Consider the following 21,812-nt stretch of genomic DNA (forward strand, 5'->3'; position numbering starts at 1 on the left):
CTGCTCCGGGGCATTTTGCATGACTGTTCATGGTTTTACGGGCTCTGGCCACATAGCCACTCCAGTGTGGGAAACGACAGGGACAAAGTGACACGTTGTTGTGTCAAAGGGGCACAGTTCTTGTGGTGTTGGGCAGTTCTGAAAGGAGAGCATTTTTCCAGCCTCAAGGGCTTTGGATTCATGAGTTGTTTGGTGTGACTTGACAGCACTGGGACCTGGAAGTTAAAATCAGTAAAACTTAACTGGTAATAAACATGGTAACAAACAGCAAAAGGTCATATAGATCATGCAACGCTTAAGGTAATAAAAACAATACAATGCTCTGGTGTTCAATCATATTGTAGACAAAAACCAAACTGACAAACTGCATTTTGAATTTCCTATGTAGAAAAATAACTGTCATGGGCATAAACACCACGCTGTTTATAAAAGCCACTGTTTTTCACTTGCTATTCAGATTTAGAAAAATAAACTTTTTTAATACAAAGGTGTCATTGAAATGTAGCGTCCTGCTTTATTTACAGCATTGTATTTCATAATTACAGTGATGCTCAACTGTAAATTTTTAGTGCACAGGAAAAGCTCTTTATTACTTAAAGTACATGACATATTTCCAACAGAAGTGTGGTTTCAATGAAAGAAGAGCTTCCTTTTGTCTACTAAGTGGTTTCAAAGGACTTCGGAGTGCCCATGTGACCGGCAGACAGCCCTTCCATGTCCTGTTTCAGACACACCGTGTCACACTTCCAGTGGTGCCACTCTGTCCAGAGGCAAACCAAGGTGGCTAAAGGCCCACAGCCCCAAACCCCAAACCAGAGAGGTTTACTACACTCCAAAAACGCAACAGTTTAAAGCCTGCCTTTGTAAATGATGCCAGCCCAGCACTGACCAACACGCATTTCTGCAAATATAAATAATGCCCTTCGTGAAACATCCTGGAATGACTGGCAAGTGCAAAAGTAATCATTTATGATAGGTGAAGCAGGCATCTCAAAACATCTCAAAGCATCTCAAAACAGGGAATCGTGCAATGTGTTCCGAAAATAAAAAAGTATTATTTCTAGCTGTTGTTTTCCTGTGAAGTGACTTCCAATCAACTCTATGTTGTGTTATCAGCTCACACACCTTATTCACCAAGATGACTTACACTGCTAGATACACTACTTGCAATGGGTCACTCATCCATACATCAGTGCAACACACTCTCTGTCACACACACACTATGGGGAACCTGGACAGCATGTCTTTGGACTGTGGGAGGAAACCAGAGCACCCAGAGGAAACCCATGCAGACACAGGGAGAACATGCAAACTCCACACAAACTGAGCGGGGATCAAACCCATGTCCTCTCGCACCACCCAGGCGCTGTGAGACAGCAGCACTACCCGCTGTGCCACCTGCTGCAAGTTATTACATTTGACAGAATAATTTGTCTTGTTTATGTACTTGACTTTGGACTGAGTTTACTTTCGTGTTTTTGTCTTTGTTTCAGTGAAATAAGCAGGCCTTTAAATTGTTTTCATTTGCTTGCAACTTCCCCAGAGTAATATGTCACACAGTCCAAAAGGTTCCCAAATGAAAGCATCACACTGCAAGACTTCTGCTTCTATTCATGTGTTTACACAGTTTCAAGTGACCGAGCTGTTCTAGCGACAGACAACCACAAGGGGGAGCCCTTCCTGGGCTCATTAAACTAACAGACAGTGCTGTCATACAGGGTACAGAACACTTCTCACAAACTGTAGGACTCACACCAGGGAACCTCACAATACATACGAATGTAAGGAATATAATGACACAGCTTATAAACTGTAAAATGCAATTATTACGATTCAGTACAGTAGACATTCTCGAAACGCCATCTGTGAACATACAGGTTAACTGTTCATAATACAGTGTGTGAGTAGAAAGATGTGCATGCCAGTAATAGAGGACCAGCGCATGTTTGAGCAAACAGGTTTATATATTATCAGTCGTGAGGTGATGACTGTCGAACACCATGCAGAGACCCCCTAATAAGGGAGCACCAGAAAGAGACGCCAAACTAGAGACCGCTCTCTCCACTGTGTAGAGATGCCTGTCTAGAGATCATTGTCTAAAGATCAGTTCAAAGAAACTTTGACCTGTTTATCTTTAAAATTTGCATCACATTTCCTTTAACATTCATTCACTCATTAGTCAGGTACTCAACTGTTCCCATAAAAACTTACCCATATACTGTAAACAAACTGAAAGTAGTTTTGTATATAGCATAGCACTGTAAGTTGCTTTTAAGAAAAGAATCAGCAAAATAAATAAATAAATATAATATAATATAATATAGACTGGATCAAACATAACTGGGACAGGAAGTCTATTGATTTGTTCCGAAATCCAAACTTGTTTTTATCACACAGTCAATAAAAGCAGTGGCCAGACATATCTCTGTTTATTCCCAGGGTTAAATTCTAGAAAAACAAAGTTATAATAAATTTATAAAATTCTCTGCCTAAGACAATTTATTCCACTTTTTTCCACTGCTGAACACTGTCTTCTGCAGAACTAATTTCACATAACATTAAAATGAAGCCTTTGTTAAAATTAATTAATGAAAATTTTAAAATACGGCACCTCCACAACCTCCTGTTCAACGCCAGGTGCCAAACAATTCTCCAAATACCAGTCAGCATGAACTAACTTTGTCAGCACTTGTCACTTTGTTTACTTTGTTATGTTACATACATTTATATTTAAATCAATCACACACACACACACACACACACACACACACACACACACAGAGTCTGAAACCACTTGTCTCAAGCAGGGTCGCGGCGAGCCGGAGCCTAACCCGGCAACATAGGGCGCAAGGCCGGAGGGGGAAGGGGACACACCCAGGACGGGACGCCAGTCCGCCGCAAGGCACCCCAAGCGGGACTTGAACCCCAGACCCACCGGAGAGCAGGACTGCGGTCCAACCCACTGCGCCACTGCACCCCCTTACTTAAATCAATCAATAAATAAAATTTTTAATAACAGAGACATTTATATGCTTAGACAAAGCTATAATAAATGACAGAAAAATTATGACGTAAGCATTAACATTTCATCAACTCTAAGCCACATTAAAAAAATTAATTAAAAACAAGCTGAAAAATAATATGACGTGTAAACACTCTACGTAACAGTGCTTTTTTACATCAGGCTTTTGAACTAGATGTAGAACTTCAGGTTGTAAAGCTTAAGCTTTTTGTTGAAATCATGGGGCTGTGAAAAAAACCGTTTTAAAATTTCATTTAGGACTATCGCCATGTACAGCACCCTCATTCATTGAACCCTGCACTGAGAAAAAAGTTAAATGTCAAGTGCATTAGTATTGTCAGCTGTTTACACACACACACACACACACAGAGTCTGAAACCACTTGTCTCAAGCAGGGTCGCGGCGAGCCGGAGCCTAACCCGGCAACATAGGGCGCAAGGCTGGAGGGGAGGGGACACACCCAGGATGGGACGCCAGTCCATCACAAGGCACCCTAAGCAGGACTCGAACCCCAGACCCACCAGAGAGCAGGACCTGGCCAAACCTGCCACGCCACCGCACCCCCCTGCTCTGACTATTTATGTACACTGAATTTCAATAAAATCCCTTTATTAATAGACTGAAGTGATTGTATTGCCACGGGAGCGAAAAACTCCATAAAACTGGAAAATAAGAAATAAAAAAACAGAAATGCTAAATGCCATGAATAAAAAGCCCATGACTGAACATTAAATGAAAGTGTGACTGGACTTTGTTTTTCTGTACAAAGTAGCAGAAACTGAATCTGTTGTTCCTCAGAATTTCTTTGACCTTAATTCATTCATTAAAAACATTGTACAGTGAATACAATAATTTAAGACAATAAAATCTAGAGATATGATTATTTAAAGTCACCCAAGAGCTGGGACATTCAGAATGGCACTATACCTGCTGTCCTTGTCGGTCTTTGTCCAATAAACTATAAACTTGTGTTACTCCAACGCAGCTGAAGATTCCTGGGACTTTGAAGAAGGTCTGAAATCAAACTCTGAAAGCACAGTAAAAATCCTACATTTGTACTATAGCGAACCATGTAAACTCATTCAGTGTTATTGTAGTGAAGTCCATGAAACTCATTTGGTAAGTAAAGAGCAAACACCGAATATATACTAAATTATTTCAAACCCTTAAAAGCTCTTGTGTACTATTGTTCAGTAAACCTCAGATCCTCTAGATCCATAAGTGTACCGTGGTATGTACACCATTAACACCATTTGTGTATCACGGCACGGTTACCTACCGTAGATGCCTAGAAGGCCACAGTGCAGGCTGTCTTCGTTGAGGTGTGCAGGTCCTGCCTGCCATTGAGGCGTGTTTGATATTCCATCCACATTCCTCCCCGCTGCACCATTTCAAAGCCTCCCTCTGTGGCTCCGTTTATCACATCCCACAAGGTGTTTCCACTCTGACCATGGGGTCAGTCTTTTTTTCGGAGCAGCCTTCACAGACAATACTGTCAATATGTTAATCCAGCAGTTTCATGAATGTTGTGTGCAAAAGGCAAGTGCATTCTGTGTGCTCCAGCAGAGAAAAAGCAGACTCTTTGCTAGAAAGAGACCGAGATGTGCTATGCTGATCCTCACTATCATACATAACAAGAGATTATATCCAATATATTCATATTCTGCACCATGAAATCATGAAGTTTTAGTGAATTACCATTGGTGATATGTCCCACATGTCGTCTTCTCCACTAGGATTACCTCTCCTCTGTTTACTGATGCAACTTAAAAACTAAAAACTTAATTGGCCAATCATTTGTTCCGATTCCCCGCATCAGTTCTTACAACACGGCGCAAATGAACACAGTAATTAAATTTCTACACCGTACATGTCAATCAACTAATATAATGACAAATTAAGCAACGTGTCCTATTTCACAACATCGGGGCCTTTGTGTGAAATCCCACAGCATCCTGGCATGGTACACTGCACTTTACACTTGTCCACCGTTTGAGACACACAGGACATACGATGCCTTTAAAGTGTCTAAAGGTGCTGTCACCTGCCTTCCAAAATCCTGCACTGCACAATGTGTGGTGTACCTTACACTCACACTTCACAAAATCTACTCCTGCAATAAACTTTCAGTCTATTTCAACTGCTGTGTCAAGACTCTCGATTACATGTTAGTCACAGTTAAGAAGATGGAAATTATATAGTTTTATATACAAGCTTTTCTGTAACTCAAAGCAACTTGGTAGAGGGAACTGCAAAGGAGTCTCCTCCTGGCCTGCAGGCATGAACAAGACACAAATCCAACACTGTGTGGATTTCCACTGCCAGTGCTCCGCAGGGCTGTGTTTACCTGGCCCTTGGATTGACAGCAGAGTGATTGGAAATATCCACCATTTGCCGACGAACCCCTGAGTGCCTGGAAAGTGCTTTTGTAGTCTGGCTGTAATGGCCCAAGTTTGAATTGCCGGTTGAGGCGAAATAGCCCTGCTCCTTGCCCACTCAGAGGGGAACTGACACAGCACAAATGATCAGTGGAGAAGGTCTTGCATCAGGAGAATAAAGGAACAGAGCAAAACATTTCTGGGCTTTTATTTGAATACGCTCCTTTGAATCATTTCATTCAATGTGTTACAAATAGAAGTTCCATTGTATAATACACTGAGACATATAAAGTCAATACGGAGTGATTGGAGAAAAGGAAACCTTTACACTTTTGGAGGTATTTTCAGATAAAAAGAGACTGCCATTATGCCAACTATAACAGAAGACCATGGGTCAAGACTAAGCCATACATTTCTTTAAATCGGGTAGTTTTATATATTGACATTTCAAGGTGCGGTGTTCATTATCGTTACTTAAAAACAAGTCTCTCTTTTTTCCTGTAGCCAACATCTTAATTCCACTTTAGATGGTTTCTGTGTCGACCAGGTTCTTATAAGACTCATAAAAGTGTCTGCATTGGTACCACTATGAAAAACCTAACCAATTTCTATGCATCTCTAAAAACAACAGTTCTACTCAGAAATGAAAGGAGATCCAGCAGTGTCCCACAGAGACGCATAAAGGTAACTGATGGCTAAGGAGGAGGAAAGGACTCTTTTGTGGAAACAATAATAACTGAGCGGACAAGTGCCTAAAGCTTTAGCACAGGCAAACTGTAAGGAGCCTCACACACAGAATGGGGCCACTTCCAGCAATCTTACTCTTGTACCAACATTCATTTATTTAGCAGATGCTTTTCTCCAAAGTGACTCACAAAGTTTATCTCCTTATAATTATTTACTCATTTATGGATACAATTACTGGAGCAATTTCAAGCAAGTACCTTGATCTACAGCCAGGATTCAAACCTGCAACCATGGATCTAAAGGCAACACAGCACTAACAACTACACTAGCAGTTGCTGATGGATATTATAACCACTTAGAAGGACACAGATTTTGACAAATCAAACACGAAAACAAAAAGATTAGTTACCCAGTAAGTTACTGTACTGCATTCAAATTAGCCAACAAACAGAGTAAATGTAGGAAATGTATGACTCCTCCATAGATAATTCAACCATCAAATTAAAATAAAATGTAACAAGTTCATTTGGACACACTGTGACGCCTAGAGGACACAGATGTAATTAAATACTCCGGATTCGCAGTGCATGTGTCCCCCACGTCAAGTAAAACTTAAACAGAAGAACATTTATTCACGTTTTCGCTGCTGATTGCATACAAATACTATATCATATGGAAATAATATTTCCAACAGATTTTCACTAACTAAGCACTTTTCCCTCGACGAGCTATAATTTCACAAGTAAACAAGGAAGGAAAAGCATTTGTCAAATGATTTGATTTGGCAAATAACCGCTCGCAGACTTTCACTGTGGCGACAGGTAAACTGACTTAAAAAGTTGTTCATACTCAATAATTTAAGCCTCCTCCACTAATTGAAGATATTGGTCAAATTCACTGCACACATGACAGCGCAGACTCCCACGCACGCAATGTTTTGATGCGTGCGGCAATGGCCGATTCCATCCCAGCCATTGTTACTTCCTGCCATTTCACGACAGTTCCAGCATAGTTTCCCACATCATTTTGTATCTTCCTGAGCGAATAACAAACAGGAAACACAACCGCGACAGAGGGAGTGGCGCGACGTCCAGCCACTGACAGGTGACGGGATCAAACGCTACAGCCAATGGCGAAATAGAAGAAGGGCAGGACTTCCTGTGCGTGACGTAAATTTTACAGTCAAGCTTGGAAGCCCCACCTTTTGTGTTTCCCGCACCGTCAATCAAAATAGAAAAAATCGACTCGAATCACCGATCGCAGCCCGCCTTTTGATTAAAATAATCATGTTTGGCGTTTAAATAAACTGAAAGTCTCCCGATTTAAATCGCCCACGCTATGACTGGTACGTAACATTTAACCTCATTCCCGCATACCATGACCGGTGAGTTTGTACAGCCTCGGCTTGCGATGTCTTCAGCTAATCTTTTTCACTTGGCAGCCAGCGATTTAAACGCCAAAGCAAACCTGTAACGTTCAGGGAAATCCGTTAACCGGAGGGAAGCCGGGCGTTGGGGGCCTCCTAACTGAGCTTTGGCGTCGCTTTGCTCTGATTTGGCGAGCGGGACCCGCAGATAAACGGTTTGTTTTGCTCCGTTTCCCCCCCCCTCGCCGTGCCCGTGTGCAGCCCCCGAACAGCCAGTGAAGCAGGAGGAAATGGCTGCCCTGGACGTGGACGGCGGGCAAAGCGAGTACGCACAGCACGGCGGCGGAGGAGCCGACCAGGTACTCGTCGGGCGCTTCCCCCCTCGTCTCTCTCTCTCTCCCTCTCTCTCTCTCTCGCTCTCTCTCCCGTTCGTTCTTCTGCCAGCTTTGTCGTGAATGCATGGTGTTTTTTTTTTATGAAGTTCACACGTTTTAAATTTTGATGTTTCAAAAAAGTGGGTACTTCCTGTGTAGCTCCGGACTAACGGCCACCCACTTTCTTGTGTTTTTAAACCCGCCCATTGTGGGTAGGACACTCAGCCGTCACCGCTCGCTCTGCTGGCGGCTACCTGTAGCCGGATCGGGTCACTATTACCAGAGGAGGGTGCCGATGCATCCGCCGCTGCCGCCGCCGCCGGCGTGGTAAGTCACCACCCCCGGTAGAGGCGCTAGGAGCGCAGCGGGTCCCTGAGCGCAGCGTGGCGGCGTCGGCAGAGCGGCCCGGCGGCCCAAGTTCCGTTCCTCCGTCCAGCCTCGGCGCTGAACTGCCCCGGACCGCTGTGTCCGCGCGGCGCGAAGTCAGTCAGTGTGTGTGATCATACAGCCTCGCGCCCACATTTCCCTCGCAGAACCGAGCGGTTTGAGCGCGCGCTGCTGGACGCCCGTCTGGGGGCTCCTCCTGAGAGGCGCCTCGAAGCGCCGCTAGTCAGCAGTCGGTCCGAATCGCGGCCCACACTGTGAGAGTCCGTGTGAACGGGGGAGGTCAATGACCTCTTTCTTCTCACCCCCTCCCCCCTTAATTTCTTTTAAAGTCATGAGGAACCAAAGAGCGCGAGCCTAAGTTTTTTTTTTTTTTTTTTTTTTTTTTTTTTTTTTTTTCTCCGCCTGGAGAACCGGCACTGCTGCCCGCCTCACGCAGTACCTTGCGCGCGCGCGCTCGCTCTCTCACATCATCTCTGTGTCATATACGCTTTCTTTTCACAGTTACCACTAGTTTATAAACTGGCACGACATTTTGTTTCCCTCAGCCGCTTCACATAGTACTGTACGGCACTACACGTTTAGCGTGGTTTTGGACACTCTTAGAGTAACTTGCATTCCGTTTTCCGTGGTAAAATTGTAATCCAGAACATTCTGTACAGTGTATGTTGTTATGAAGCCAGAGATCGTTGCTTCTCCCTTTGCAAATAGAGCTCTTCAATAAGGTGACTGTAAGATGATGCCACACAACAAGTAGGTGTATAAGCAACGCTGATGAAATTTTTATTTGCTTCTTCCTTCAGACAACAGACCTCACGCCCATACAGTTAACGGGAACGAGCGAAAGATGGGAGGTTTTGGCTCCTACGGCGTCGATAAAAGAGGAACCAAGCATAGTGCACATCCCGAACGCTGGCATGGTGACCTCCAACGGACAGTATGTTTTTCCTCTCCAGAATATGCAGAGCCAACCTATTTTTGTGACATCGGGAACAGACACGTCCACCAACGCAGTGCCTAACATTCAGTACCAGGTGATCCCGCAGATCCAGACTGCGGACGGACAGCTGGGGTTTCCCACCTCCTCTGTGGACGGGGCCACCCTCAGCCAGGATGCCACGGGGCAGATCCACATTGTGCACGATGCGGTTCAGGGCATCGGCGCCACCGGGACCTCTTCCGCCGATATCCTCACCAACAGCCAGAACCTCATGTCTCAGACTGGGCACGTCCAGCACATCCAGGGAGTTTCAATTGCCAGTTCTGCATACAGCAGCCAGGGTCAGGTTGTCACTAATGTGCCTGTTGGATTGCCTGGGAATATCACCTTCGTACCCATCAACAGTGTGGACTTGGACTCACTTGGCCTTTCTGGAGCCCAAACGATAGCTACGGGGGTTACTGCAGACGGCCAGCTGATCATGGCTGGACATCCCGTGGACAGGTCCGAAAGCTCAGAGAAATCCGGCGAGCAGATCTCACGGCCACTGGCTGTTGGGGTTTCCGACACTAACCAAGAAATATATGTGCCAACGACGTCATCTTCGCGACTGCCGGAGACGATAGATGGCACGGGGGTGCTGACGCAGGCCACGGCCGTGTCCTCCGCAGCGGGCGAGCAGGCAGATGCAGCCAGGCTTCAGGAGAGCTACGATGACCAGAACCAGGTCCAAAATGTTCAGGGGACCTCGGCTCAGCCCATCATCCAACTCCAGCCCGTGGCCGTAAGCACCAGCGAAGCCCAGGTTGTTCAGGGCCTCCCCCAGTCTCAGGGCCAGGTTGCGGGACAGACCCTGCCGCTCCTCAACCCCGGTACCTTTCTCATCCAGGCCCAGACGGTCACACCCTCAGGGCAGATCCAGTGGCAGACCTTCCAGGTGCAGGGGGTCCAGAACCTGCAGAACCTCCAGCTGCCCACTGGCTCGGCACAGCAGATCACATTGGCTCCTGTGCAGACGCTGTCCTTGTCCCAGGCTGGGGCGCTGGGCACCAGCTCTGTCAGCATCAACACGGGGCAGATCCCCAACCTGCAAACAGTGACAGTCAACTCGGTGGCCCAGGCAGGCATTCAGTTCCAGCCTGTGGAGGACACAGGCAGCCCTGCAGGTACAGTGTGTCTGTCTTGTGGTCCCTGCTGCACACAGACAGGTCTCTTATTTTCACCATATTCGGCCAGTAAGCCTGGTAGATTGCTTAAGTCTTCGTCCTCTGTCACTAGAAGTTTTTTGCATTGTAAGACTTAACATCCAGCCTGTGGTTTTGTAGTGAAAAGTAAATCCTGAAATATCATGGTCTGATATTTTAATTTAACTAACACCCCTCCTCCGAAAATGAAGTCAGTTCAACAATTATGAACTACTCCATAACACAAGCAGTCTTGCATTTGAAATATTGTAAATGTTGTAAGTTCCAGAAGGGTATCGAGATATTCCTGAATTTCCCCGAGTTGTCATGCAAATCAAATGTTTTTAAAGTGAAAGAAAATAACCTTTGGTCGTTCATGTTTTTGTAAAGGGAACTTCAGGTATTGACTGTATTCTTAAAATACGTTTCTTTTTCAAGTATTTACAGTAATGAGTCCAAGTTCCACAGCTTCATCAAGAAAAAGAATTTGTGTTCTGGTTTAACGAGAAAACAGATGGTGACAACTCCAACTTTTGTTAAATGTTTTTGAATGGTTTGGTGAACCTCATTTCAGTAAGCTTGTTACATTTCCAGAATTAAGGTATCAAAGCACCAAGCTTTAGATTTAAAACACAGTTGAGATCTCCCTAACAGTGTCCTGTGAAAATGCATTGGAGCAAAGTAGATTCTGTGACTGAGCCTGAAGTGTTTTAATGCTGAGGGAGATACAGGCAGGAAAGACTTGGGCACAAATGCATAGCAATTTATCTTGACTAAAAGACAAGTCAAGGCCAAGACAAGGTCATATTCCCATGTCTCCCTCAATGCATCATAAGAATCAGTACCAACACTTGTTAAAAGCGGTACATAATGCAGAGATTGCACCCCTGGAATTGTGTAGTGTAATGAGCCGTTTCTCAGCTTTACCCAATTCTGTCAGTAATTTATTCTTTTCCAGGGCTATAATAAAATGATCTGGATATTTACAGAAGTCTGTATTGGGTAAACCATAATTATTCCTTATGAGGTTGAAACTTATATTGTTTGATCCTCAAATAAATATGATATATCCAACTTTTCTTTAGATAATCATATTTCTAGTCCAGTTGACTAAGAGTGGGGGGGGGGGGATCTGGGTTGAGAGCAGTGGGAGACCATAATGAAAGTCAATTTAGGATCCTCAAGTATCTCTTATCTCCAGCTTCAGGTAAATTTGGAATCCTTAGAACTTTCTAAATTAAAAGCCAAGAAATTAAGTTTTGGGTAGCATGAAGCGAATTCTGTACCAACTTACCGAGGGTTTAGATTGACATGGAGCAAATTAATCATTTGTTTAATTTGTATAGCTTAATAGTAAACTCATATTTGGTATCAAAGCCCCACCCATCTTTTGGTTAACAAAGTTTGCACAGTTGATTCTGCACCTTTTACTGTTCCAAATGTATCTGGAGATTGAAGTGTCATCTATTCATTCTGTTAATCTAACAAGTAACAGGAGATTTTGATATAGCTATAGTAGACAAGGTAATATATTAATTGTGACAGTTCTACCAAATATTAAAACAGAGATGTCTACACAGCCAAATACTGTGATGGTTGTAATTATTGGGAAGAGTTGGTCTCTGGTGGTGTAGTGGTTAGAGTTTCTGCCTTTGGACCCAAAGGTCACAAGTTCAAATTCCACCTCTGGCTGTATTTACCCTTGAGCAAAGTACTTCAGCAAAATTACCCAGCTGTACGAATGGGTAAATAATTGTAAGTTGCTTTGGTGAAAAGCATCAGATAAATGTAAATATAAGATCAGTAGGGATAGATTCCTAAAATCAGTTGGCTGGGAATGCCAATTAATAGTCCAAAGACATGCTCTTTAGGTTTGCCCAGTGTGTGAGTGACAGAGAGAGTGTGTGTGTTCCACTGATGTATGGATGAGTGACCCAGTGTAAGTAGTGTATTAGCAGTGTAAGTCACCTTGGTGAATAAGATGTGTGGACTGATAACACTACATAGAGTTCACTGGAAGTCGCTTTGGAGAAAAGTGTCTGCTAAATAAATAAATGTAATAGCAGTTGGAATTAGTTCCAGTTGGAGTTCAATTACATAGGCAAAGATTTAGAGAGATTAGTTTTATAAACCTCAATTAAATAGGATATCACCTTTAGAACTGCTGAGGTTTCATGGTTACTTACGTATAGCAGTACATCCACATACAGGGGAATGTGGTGGTCCTCTTCTTTTACTCTTACCCTGAATATTTCCTTACCGCTTCTAATAGCTTCTGCCAAAGGTTCAGTCATAAGTGTGAATAGTAAAGGGGAGACGGGACAGCCTTGCTGCCTTCTTCCTGCAGAGAATCTCTTGCAGAAAACTTTTTGTATTAACTAATGGCAAAGGTTTTGAACATGACCTTTATTGCATTAGTGAAGTTATTAGCCATCTTAGATCTTTATCAAAACGGCAACTTAAACTCCATCCTAACCCATCAAATGCCTTTTCTGCATTGAGAAGTAAGGCAATAAATTTGATATTTAAAGCGCGATGTACGTTATTGGAGATGAACCTAGCTTTGACGAATCTGGTTTGTGGGAGGACATTCTCCTTTTTAAGTCCCATAGTTTCTCTGTTTTGCAATCTGTTGTTACTATGACAATCGTAACATGGCTCACAGTCTCTGAAGGTGAGATCTGGGCTGGACTGCATGGACATGCTGTGTGCAACAATCAGTCTTTGTTCTGCACAGCCAGACTTCCTTCAGCGAAGGCATGCGTATGGGGGGTTATTACTTTGCAGAGTGTCTGCTTTTATTGTCGGTGGACACCCAAAGCTTTGATCAAGTGGATTATAAGGGGTCACTTCATCAGAGGTATTGAGAATTGAAATTGGAGTTCCCTGCTCTGGCTACCCCAACCTTCCCCTGCCAGCAATGTCAGACATTGTTATTTCACATATAAAAAGTTTGAATTTTAACATTTTATCAAAAACTGTATAATGAGGGAAATTCATCTGCATTTTTCTCTGCTCCACTTTCTGGTCACTTGCTGTGTTTCTTGCAGGTGGTTGACATTGGATTTGGAAACTTTTTTTTTTCAGTTAGGTAATTGGGTATTTTTGCATTATGATTGAACTTGTAAAAGGCATCATGTATTTTTTGTGTGTGATTAAATACCCCACAGAAGATTAAAGCTTTTGGCAGGAAATCTTTTTTACATTATTTTCTGTAACCTAGGAATTCAAAAACGTTTAAGAAAAAATATTTGATGCCAGTGAGCAAATAAAAACTGAACTCTGAGGTGTGTCTCTGGTTGTGTAAGTTTTTTTTTTTTTTTTTTTTTTTTTTTTTTTTTTTTTTAACGTGAAAAAGTGGTTCATTTATTCTTCACAGAGGCCGTGTGAGGTTCCTTGTTTTGGTTTGATGGGAGTGGGCTGGAATCTCAGACCCCATAGAACTGTTGTATCCCTAGTCAGGAGGTGGCACAATGGTTAAAGCTACCACATTCCTTAGAAATGAGCCTGCGTCCTATCTCACCTCCTGCTGTAGTACCATTGAGCAAGGTATAAAACTGAGCTGATTAAGAAAAAATATAAAATTATCCAGCTGTGTAAATGTGTAAGTCATTGTAATTTTTGTCACTTTAGAGGAAAAACATCAATTGAATGAATGAACATAAATGGCTTGTTTTCTGCACTCAGATATCCAGATCAAGGAAGAGCCAGACTCTGAGGAGTGGCAGCTGAGCAGCGACTCTACCCTAAACCCCAGCGACCTGTCACACCTGCGGGTGCGACTGGTGGACGAGGACCTCGAGCAGCCTGGTCAGGAAGGCAAGCGGCTCCGCAGGGTAGCCTGCACCTGCCCAAACTGCAAAGAAGCTGGCGGCAGGTGAGAGCTAATCCTCCACCAGAGCTCTCGATGAGACCCCCTATCAATGGTTACTGAACACTTGGTACTGTGCCCTTCACATGGCTGTAAACACTTATTACATTATTTTATTGTTATTTTGCATATTTGAGTATGAAATGAGTTGTTCCTTACAGTCTTGCAATTTCAAAATTCATTCCATTCCTTCCATGTGCATGTCCCTGTTCAGAGGGTCAAACATGGGAAAGAAGAAGCAGCACATCTGCCACATCCCAGGCTGTGGGAAAGTGTATGGGAAGACGTCACACCTGCGAGCTCACCTGCGTTGGCACTCTGGTGAGCGACCCTTCGTATGCAGCTGGATGTTCTGTGGGAAGCGGTTCACACGTAGCGACGAGCTACAAAGACACCGGAGGACGCACACAGGTAGGCGTCTCGCTTTCTCATGTGAAACGGGCATTCTTGAGCTTTTGTGCACATGCTAAACATGCGTGTCCTCTGCTGTTGACAGGAGAGAAGAAGTTTGTGTGCCCGGAATGCTCGAAGCGGTTCATGCGTAGCGACCACTTGGCTAAACACATCAAGACCCACCAGAACAAAAAGGGCATGAACTCAAGTGGAGTGGCGACAGCGATGGTGGAGGATTCAGCCGCGGCTTCCTCGGATAGCATTATCACGGCAGCGGGTACCACCCTCATCCTCACCAACATCCAGCAGGGCTCTGCCCAGGGTCTGGGAACTGTCAGCACCACCACTGCGCAAGAGCTGCTCTCCAACCAGGAGATCCCTTTACAGCTCGTTACCGTCTCCGCCAGCGAGGTGATGGATTAGCCCCCACCCAGCACTAGGACTTCTTAATCCTCTACATTTCCCCTCATTTTTTACACACGCATATATATATATATATAAATATATAAATATATATATATTTTAAAAAAAGAGTTATCAGTTCATTAGCAGTCTTTTTACATATGGGGCAAAAAATGACATTACATGTGGTTCCAATACTCACACTGAAATGCCTTATTTTGTATCATATTCTGTAGTATAAGATGGTGGAATTGCATGTGTTTTTTAGCTACTGTTATGTGTTAAAACTGAAGAAAATGTTATTGTAAAATGGAAAAGAATGGTACAGAATGGTGAGAGAAGTGTTGTCCTAATTATATAATGAAGACATTTGCCTCGGATTCCTGTAAGAAAAACATAAGTTGATTTCTCAAGTGGCAATTCACTTTTTTTTTTTTTAAAAAAAAAAAAAAAAAATTAGGCACTGATTTGTACTTGAAGTACAAATGTGTTTGTTTCTTTTCACCATTTCTTATGTTTTCATGAGCCGACTCTTCAATTTCTTGATGAAAATGTAAACAGTCACATAGGGGCTTGCCTCAGTGTTTAATGTTTTTTGCCACCTGGTTAATTTCTCATTGCAGGCAGCAAATGAACAATCATGTAATTAAAATTTTTTTTCCTTAAATTGACCTGTTTAATACACTTTCAGATCAAGTTTGCAAGACTATTTATTGTAGGCTTTCATTAGTACACAGGTTACTGTGGTAATTGAATTTCTTTTAAAATTTTTTTCAGTTTGTACAGTATATACCATGTTAACTTTTGTAAAATACCATTTTAAAGTGGATCACAATGAATGTGTGTCCTTCATACTAAAAAGCCATCCGACCAAGCTGGGTAAATTGCCAAACTGGACATGCGGTCACACTGGTTCAGCCCTCAGTGCTGGTCTCCAGGGCTGCTCAGATGTCCTCAGTTACACTTTGGTGTATGTGATGTTCAGAATGTCATCCAGAGCTGAGAGTTGTCACATGGTGATGGACCAAACAAACCCATTTTATGCAGTTTCAATGTCTCTGATGCTGTGTAAAGTTTTTGTAACTGTGTACATCAGGGTCTCAGAAATGACTTTGCTCTGTTGGCTGCGACCCTTAGCCTACCTTTTCTGCCCCTCTTTATGGCAGGGTCAGAGGGCACCTTGCAGCCTGTGTCCTCTACAGACAAATCTTCTCTAGCAGGAATGAAGTGGTGTCCCCAATCTGATGGAGGCAGTACATTTTTATCTTCTGCAGTGTATTAAGTCTTTTTGTATAAACGTTTTTATATTCTGCCCAGGAAAATTGTGTATAGGCAATACACTCATTTTGCTCTGTCAAAATAATGTATTTTGTCTTCTTTATATATTCCTTAATTACTGGATTCTTTTCTATATAGAAATGTCTGACATTCGTTAATGGTAATGCAATATTAAATTAGGTGAATTATGAGTGCTCTACGCTTGGGTTGCTGGAGTTGCTCAGCTATGGAGGTTAGATACACTTGTTGAAGAGCATATTAAGAAACAAATGGAAACAGGCAATATTTTACAATATTGTGATTACAGTCTTACCTCATAAGACTTAAGTGAGTGATGTAATTTGAAATATACCCTGAGTGGTTATTAATAAAACACTATTTTGATATTTGATTTTAGTATTCACTCAGAGAAGTGCCTTTACCTTCCGTGTAGGTTTATACCGCACTCAACTAATAAAATTTTGTAGAGTGTTACTTTCAGTGAATTATGTATAAAAGCAGAAGGTGGTGTGGCAGGTTTGGCCTGTGCCTGCTCTCTGGCGGGTCAGGGGTTCAAGTCATGCTTGGGGTGCACTGCAACAGACTGGCATCCCATCCTGGGTGTGTCCCCTCCCCCCTCGCACCCTATGCTGCCAGGTTAGGCTCCCTGCTTGGGGTAAGCAGTATCAGAGAGCATGTGTGTGTAAGCAAGCAGATTGTATGGTATCTGCAGAATAGTAGAATGTGGTTTGCCCTAAAAAGAGCTGATAACGGCTTGGCATCTTTTGACTTTTACAGTTATTCTTTTTTTGATACTCATAAGATTTGCTGAAGGGCCACAGTTTAGGAGAGTTAAGGGGATGAAAAAACATGAAAAAGCAAGTGAAACACAAATAGAAAATATCCAAATCTCAAACCCTGTCCTACTACCCAGCAGCTCTTGAATCCACCTAAATGGAGTTGTACCTTCACTGCTGTCATAGTCATAAATGAATATCACACTTTGCATTTCATGCAGTATATGCAATACAAGAGCATGGCTACAGATGGCCCACCTTGGCAATTCTTATAGCGAGGGCAAAGCAGCCCACAAGTGCTTTACATCTGTGGGAACTGCTGCAGAAGACATGGCAGCTGACTTCTTGATCAGATTACTAATGCCATGTGAATAAAGAGTGTGGGTGATTGTGCAGTGGTGGTAGCCACATGTGGCATGACAAAGGCCAACAGCAGCAGGTTCCTAAAAAATTGGACTTTTGTTAACACCCAAAACAACTCAGGCTCATGACCTCTTTGGGGTACAACAGAAACATTCAAAAGCAAATGAAGCACAAAAGTCAGTGACAGAAACTGGCCATTAGGGATCCAAAACCTTCTCCTACAACCAGGAGCCTCTCTGCTCCTCCTTCACTCAGACAAGCTGCTTAAATGCTCTCATTGATGGCTGCTGAATAGCCAGCAGCTGGTCATGATTACTCAGGCAGGCCAGGGACAGGCGGTGGGGAGCTGTCCGTTAAGACCAGTCCTGCACCACACACACACACAGGCACGCACACGTTTTCAGCAAGTGTACTGAAATTTGACTGGTCCTATAATTACAATTGCCATACTTTCACATTTCGAGTAAAAATGTCTTCGTAGAAGATTCTTTTTGAACGTTGTCGAACTCTTGTAGTCGGATCTTCTTTCGCTCTCAGACTCCTTTTTGAACGTACCTTTGCACAAAGCTGCATATGAGAATTTCTGATAGTGTTATAGATGACAAAGCAATCAACCCCTGAAACTTGAGAAAAGAGATGATAGAAATGAACGTCACAAGACTGTATGTGATTTCCGCATGTTGCGTCCCTGTGGTATCGATGCTGCAGAAACATCTTTCTGAAGCTTGTTTTTGACTGTCGTCAAGTGCCGCTTGCTTCTGCAGCGCAAGCCGATGAGCGTGGATGCTCGGTGTGCGCTGCCCTCTTGCAAGGGATGTACTTAAGAGACAAATGCTTTCTTGCTGGCTGAAGTTGTGTCTTCAGGGGAATGCGATCAAGACCGCACCGTGACGGTCGTCATCTGCCAAAGCGAAACGAATACTCCTGAATCAGTCAATTTGAAGAGCACACGAGTCAAAAAGTATATCCCGCAAAGTGTTAAAAGGACGCATCCATTTTGTGTGCCTCTCATTTGCATAATCTAATTAATTCAATTCATTGTAATGCAATACCAAATGGCACGAGGAATCTAGAATGACGCCAGGAGTTAATGAAATGTGTTAACGGTATCATCGTTTTGCCTGTATGTTAATTAGTCCAATTAATTTCCTCTGCACGCTAATCCGAATATTGTAATAATCCTACACACCCCTGCAGGAATTAAAGCACCGGCACTTGGAGTGCTGGGAAAGAGAAGGACCTGACTTCAGAATCCACCGCTTGTAAATGCCATTAGTGCACACTTTGGTTTCGGTGAAAATTAAAGTATAATTGGTGAACCTGCTGGCACGCTGGTGGCGTGTTCTCCGCGAGATCAGCCCCTTTCAGACCACTTTCTTTCGTTCGTTTTTTTAAGCACATTTAAGGTTAAAAATGTCTCTGCTGCAGATGCCGGAGTTGTTCCTTGGCCTCGCGATGGAAAATAATGACTGAGATGAGAATGCACGTGATCGCCGGTGAGGAGAAGCAGGGCTGTCATCACACGAAGCCCCAGCAGAAAATGCGCCACCAAAATTGGATTTTAAATCTTAATTGTATCATATGTCTCTGAGAAGAGTTTCAGTTGCCTTAGCTCTGGAGTCGTTTTGGAAAAGTCCTCGTAATATTCGGAACGCTAAATAATATTTGCTCGTATAAACTCATAATACTAAAAGAGACTGAAACATTCGCAGCTGATTACCGGCTGCCCTTGTGAAGGATGGCAGCGGTCTAGAGCCTATCATGGAAGCAGAGGATGCAAGGCTGGTGGAGTAGTTGTGCTTCTAGACCCAAAGGTTGCAGATTCAAATTCCACCTCCAGCTTCAGTCAATAGACAGTACAATTAACCAGCTGTATAAACGGGCAAATGATTCTAAGTGCCTTAACATTGTAAGTTGCTTTGGAGAAAAAGCATCGCGTAAATGAATAAACGTGAAGGATATGTCCTGGATTGAAAGCCAGTTCATATCAAGGTAACCACACACACTGCAGGTGATGTAGAGACACCGGTCCAACTCAAGCGTCCGTTTGGACCGTGGGAGCACGTGGAGGAAGGCGTGCAAACTCCACACGGGCTGAATGGGCATTGAGTCTATGTCCTCCTGCATCTCTCTGGAGCAACGCGCCGCCGCCGCCCACACGGCTTTTACTCACACTTCTAGCGCCGTACAAAAAGCGCACCGAGGCAGCCGTCGGAGACGGCCTGTTGTTACTGGGCCGAAGGTCACGCGTGTTTATCGCATAGACTGTCACCGGGTCTATCCACATCTCCGCTGCTGTCACATGGACTCTACCGCAATGGAAGGGCCTTCATTCAGCTACCTGGTTCGCAAGAGCAGGGGTGCTTTCCTTCGCTAACAAAGAGTGCACTTAGCGCTTACCTGACATCTTTAAAGAGCTGGTGTGGGTTTTTGTTTGGAGCGAATTTCGAAGTGCACCTGTCATCACGAGCAACATCGCCGCACTGAGCTGCGCTGCCCCGGTGTCAAAGTAAAACACCTTCTGTAACAAGTGGCGCAGTTCCTTGAAAGTCCAGCTTGAAAGAACCCATCGCACTGCTCTAGGTTCCCAAGTACAATAACGTTGACCTTTGGGGTGGGGGTGGGGGTGGCTGAAGACAGTAAATAGAGAGACATCTCAATGCTTTTCAGGTGATTGCAATTTGGGGGGGGAGAGGGGGGGGGGTTCGCTACAGGCAGGCATCAGCCTCTAAGTGTCCGCATTTTGAGCGGTTTGCGGTTTGGAGGAGAGAGCGAAATGGTTTCTCTGTGACAGGCTGCCTTTCAGCCGGCCTACTTCGCTTGGATTGCGCCGTAATTGCTCCCACGGAGCGCTACCCGCTCCACTTCAATTCATGTGCAAAACACATAAATAGGATAAGCAGAGAGTCACGGAGGACCAGGTGGTAATACATACTATAATAATGTAAAGGCATTCTCCACCATATTTGTGATACAATTTGAGAACACCGTGGGGATTATGGATCCATCCCACAGGAAGATAATGAGAACAATTCACAGAAATCATTTTGCCCCATTGTCCGGTCACAAAGGTACACTGTTTGGAAGTGAAGGCAATTTAATTTACCCGTATACATTTTGGTCTGATTGGTCCTTTTTGTGCTGGAGTCGTCGTTCGGTGCGCAATTGACCGCTGGCCAGAATTCAGCGCGAAAACAAATGCCGCCGCTGGGATTTCCTGTGCCGATACCCCGCACGGACGGCCTCCGTTCGCCGGTTCCGCGTTACCGGTTTGATGGACGCCTGTACGGATGTCTTCTCCGGGAGGAGCTGCGCGGGGAATTTGTAAACATGACCGCAGATCTTTCACATCCATCGCCGTCCGGCAGCTTGGCCGCCGCGTGCCACGCGGCGCTCGATGAGAAAGCGAAAAGTACGGCGACGCATCTCCGCGTTCCCGGTGCACGGCCGTCCTTAGTCTACAGCCAAAGACAAAGCGGCGAGTGGATCGTTTTCCCACCGCGAGGAGACGCAGCATGGGTCAGCTCAATAGCCCCATATTCTCTTTCTGCTCAAAATGGCCAATTTTGCGGCAGGTCAGCGATTTGTCTGCGCGGCCTCCCCCCGCAGCCCCAGCGGGACCAGGCCGGAGGGATGTGAGCGAGGTGGAGGAGACCTGACGGCGAGTGCCAGCCTGCGTCCACAAGGTGAACTGTTACCCGTGGAGAAAAAAGTGGCCATTATGCAAACCGGCGAGCGGCGGGTGGCGATCGCTCCGTTCCCATTTGTGTCGTGGAGACACTTTTTGCCCCTCTTTGTTATTGGGTACTTGGAAGAGTTGGGGAGGCTGCTCTCAAAGTTCTACACTACTTCAGTCTCATATGGGGTCTTGGAACTCAGAGGAGAGCTCCGGTAATGATGGCTAATTGGGTGGAAACAGCAGGTTTGCATACGGTAGCTGCTCCGTCGGCTGCGGGAGAAGCAATTTTGAAAGTTACGTGGGACGGCAACGTTTTACCTTGACTTTACCCAAGAGTGGGTCTCACTCTACTGACTTTTCACCCGTCAACACTGCCGAGGCTTCCGAAGTGTGTCCTTACAGGTCGTTGGCCACCTTGTGAACACAGTGGTCAATAAATTGTGGTCTTGACCAGCTGCACACTGCCACAGGACCAAGTATACTTCAGTTTTAGATCAAAGTTCCTGATGGAGATAGGGAACAAAAGAGCTCATCCTTTTCGTGTACCGGCGGCATAGCGCCTAGACCTGTCGCCTTCGGATCTAGAGGTTCTAATCCCAGCCGCAACGCCCTTAAGCGAGCTACTTACCCCAAATTACTCCAGTAACAATTACCGAGATGGGTAAATAATTCTAAGTAGTTTCACATTGTAAGTTCCTTTGGAGAAAAGTGCCAG

General features: G+C 44.3%; 1 protein-coding gene across 3 annotated transcripts; it reads left to right on the forward strand.

The window, feature by feature from the left end:
• The first annotated feature begins 6,790 nt into the window (after nt 1–6,790).
• LOC108920201 (transcription factor Sp3-like) lies at nt 6,791–15,084 on the forward strand. 3 transcript variants are annotated; one of them, XM_029247537.1, is made up of 8 exons: nt 6,791–7,432; nt 7,715–7,812; nt 8,044–8,154; nt 9,015–9,935; nt 10,041–10,317; nt 14,023–14,212; nt 14,421–14,617; nt 14,703–15,084. In XM_029247537.1, exons 1-8 carry the CDS (start codon nt 7,426–7,428, stop codon nt 15,020–15,022), a joined length of 2,121 nt encoding a protein of 706 aa, XP_029103370.1. In that variant the 5' UTR covers nt 6,791–7,425; the 3' UTR covers nt 15,023–15,084. The 3 variants fall into 3 exon arrangements, with proteins under 3 accessions (XP_029103370.1, XP_029103369.1, XP_018584309.1); XM_029247536.1 differs by having other exon boundaries at nt 6,792–7,432; nt 9,015–10,317; XM_018728793.2 differs by lacking the exon at nt 8,044–8,154 and having other exon boundaries at nt 6,792–7,432; nt 9,015–10,317.
• The last annotated feature ends 6,728 nt before the right edge of the window (nt 15,085–21,812 follow it).

This window comes from Scleropages formosus, chromosome 21, assembly GCF_900964775.1.
Source record: "Scleropages formosus chromosome 21, fSclFor1.1, whole genome shotgun sequence".
Taxonomy (NCBI): Eukaryota; Metazoa; Chordata; class Actinopteri; order Osteoglossiformes; family Osteoglossidae; genus Scleropages; species Scleropages formosus.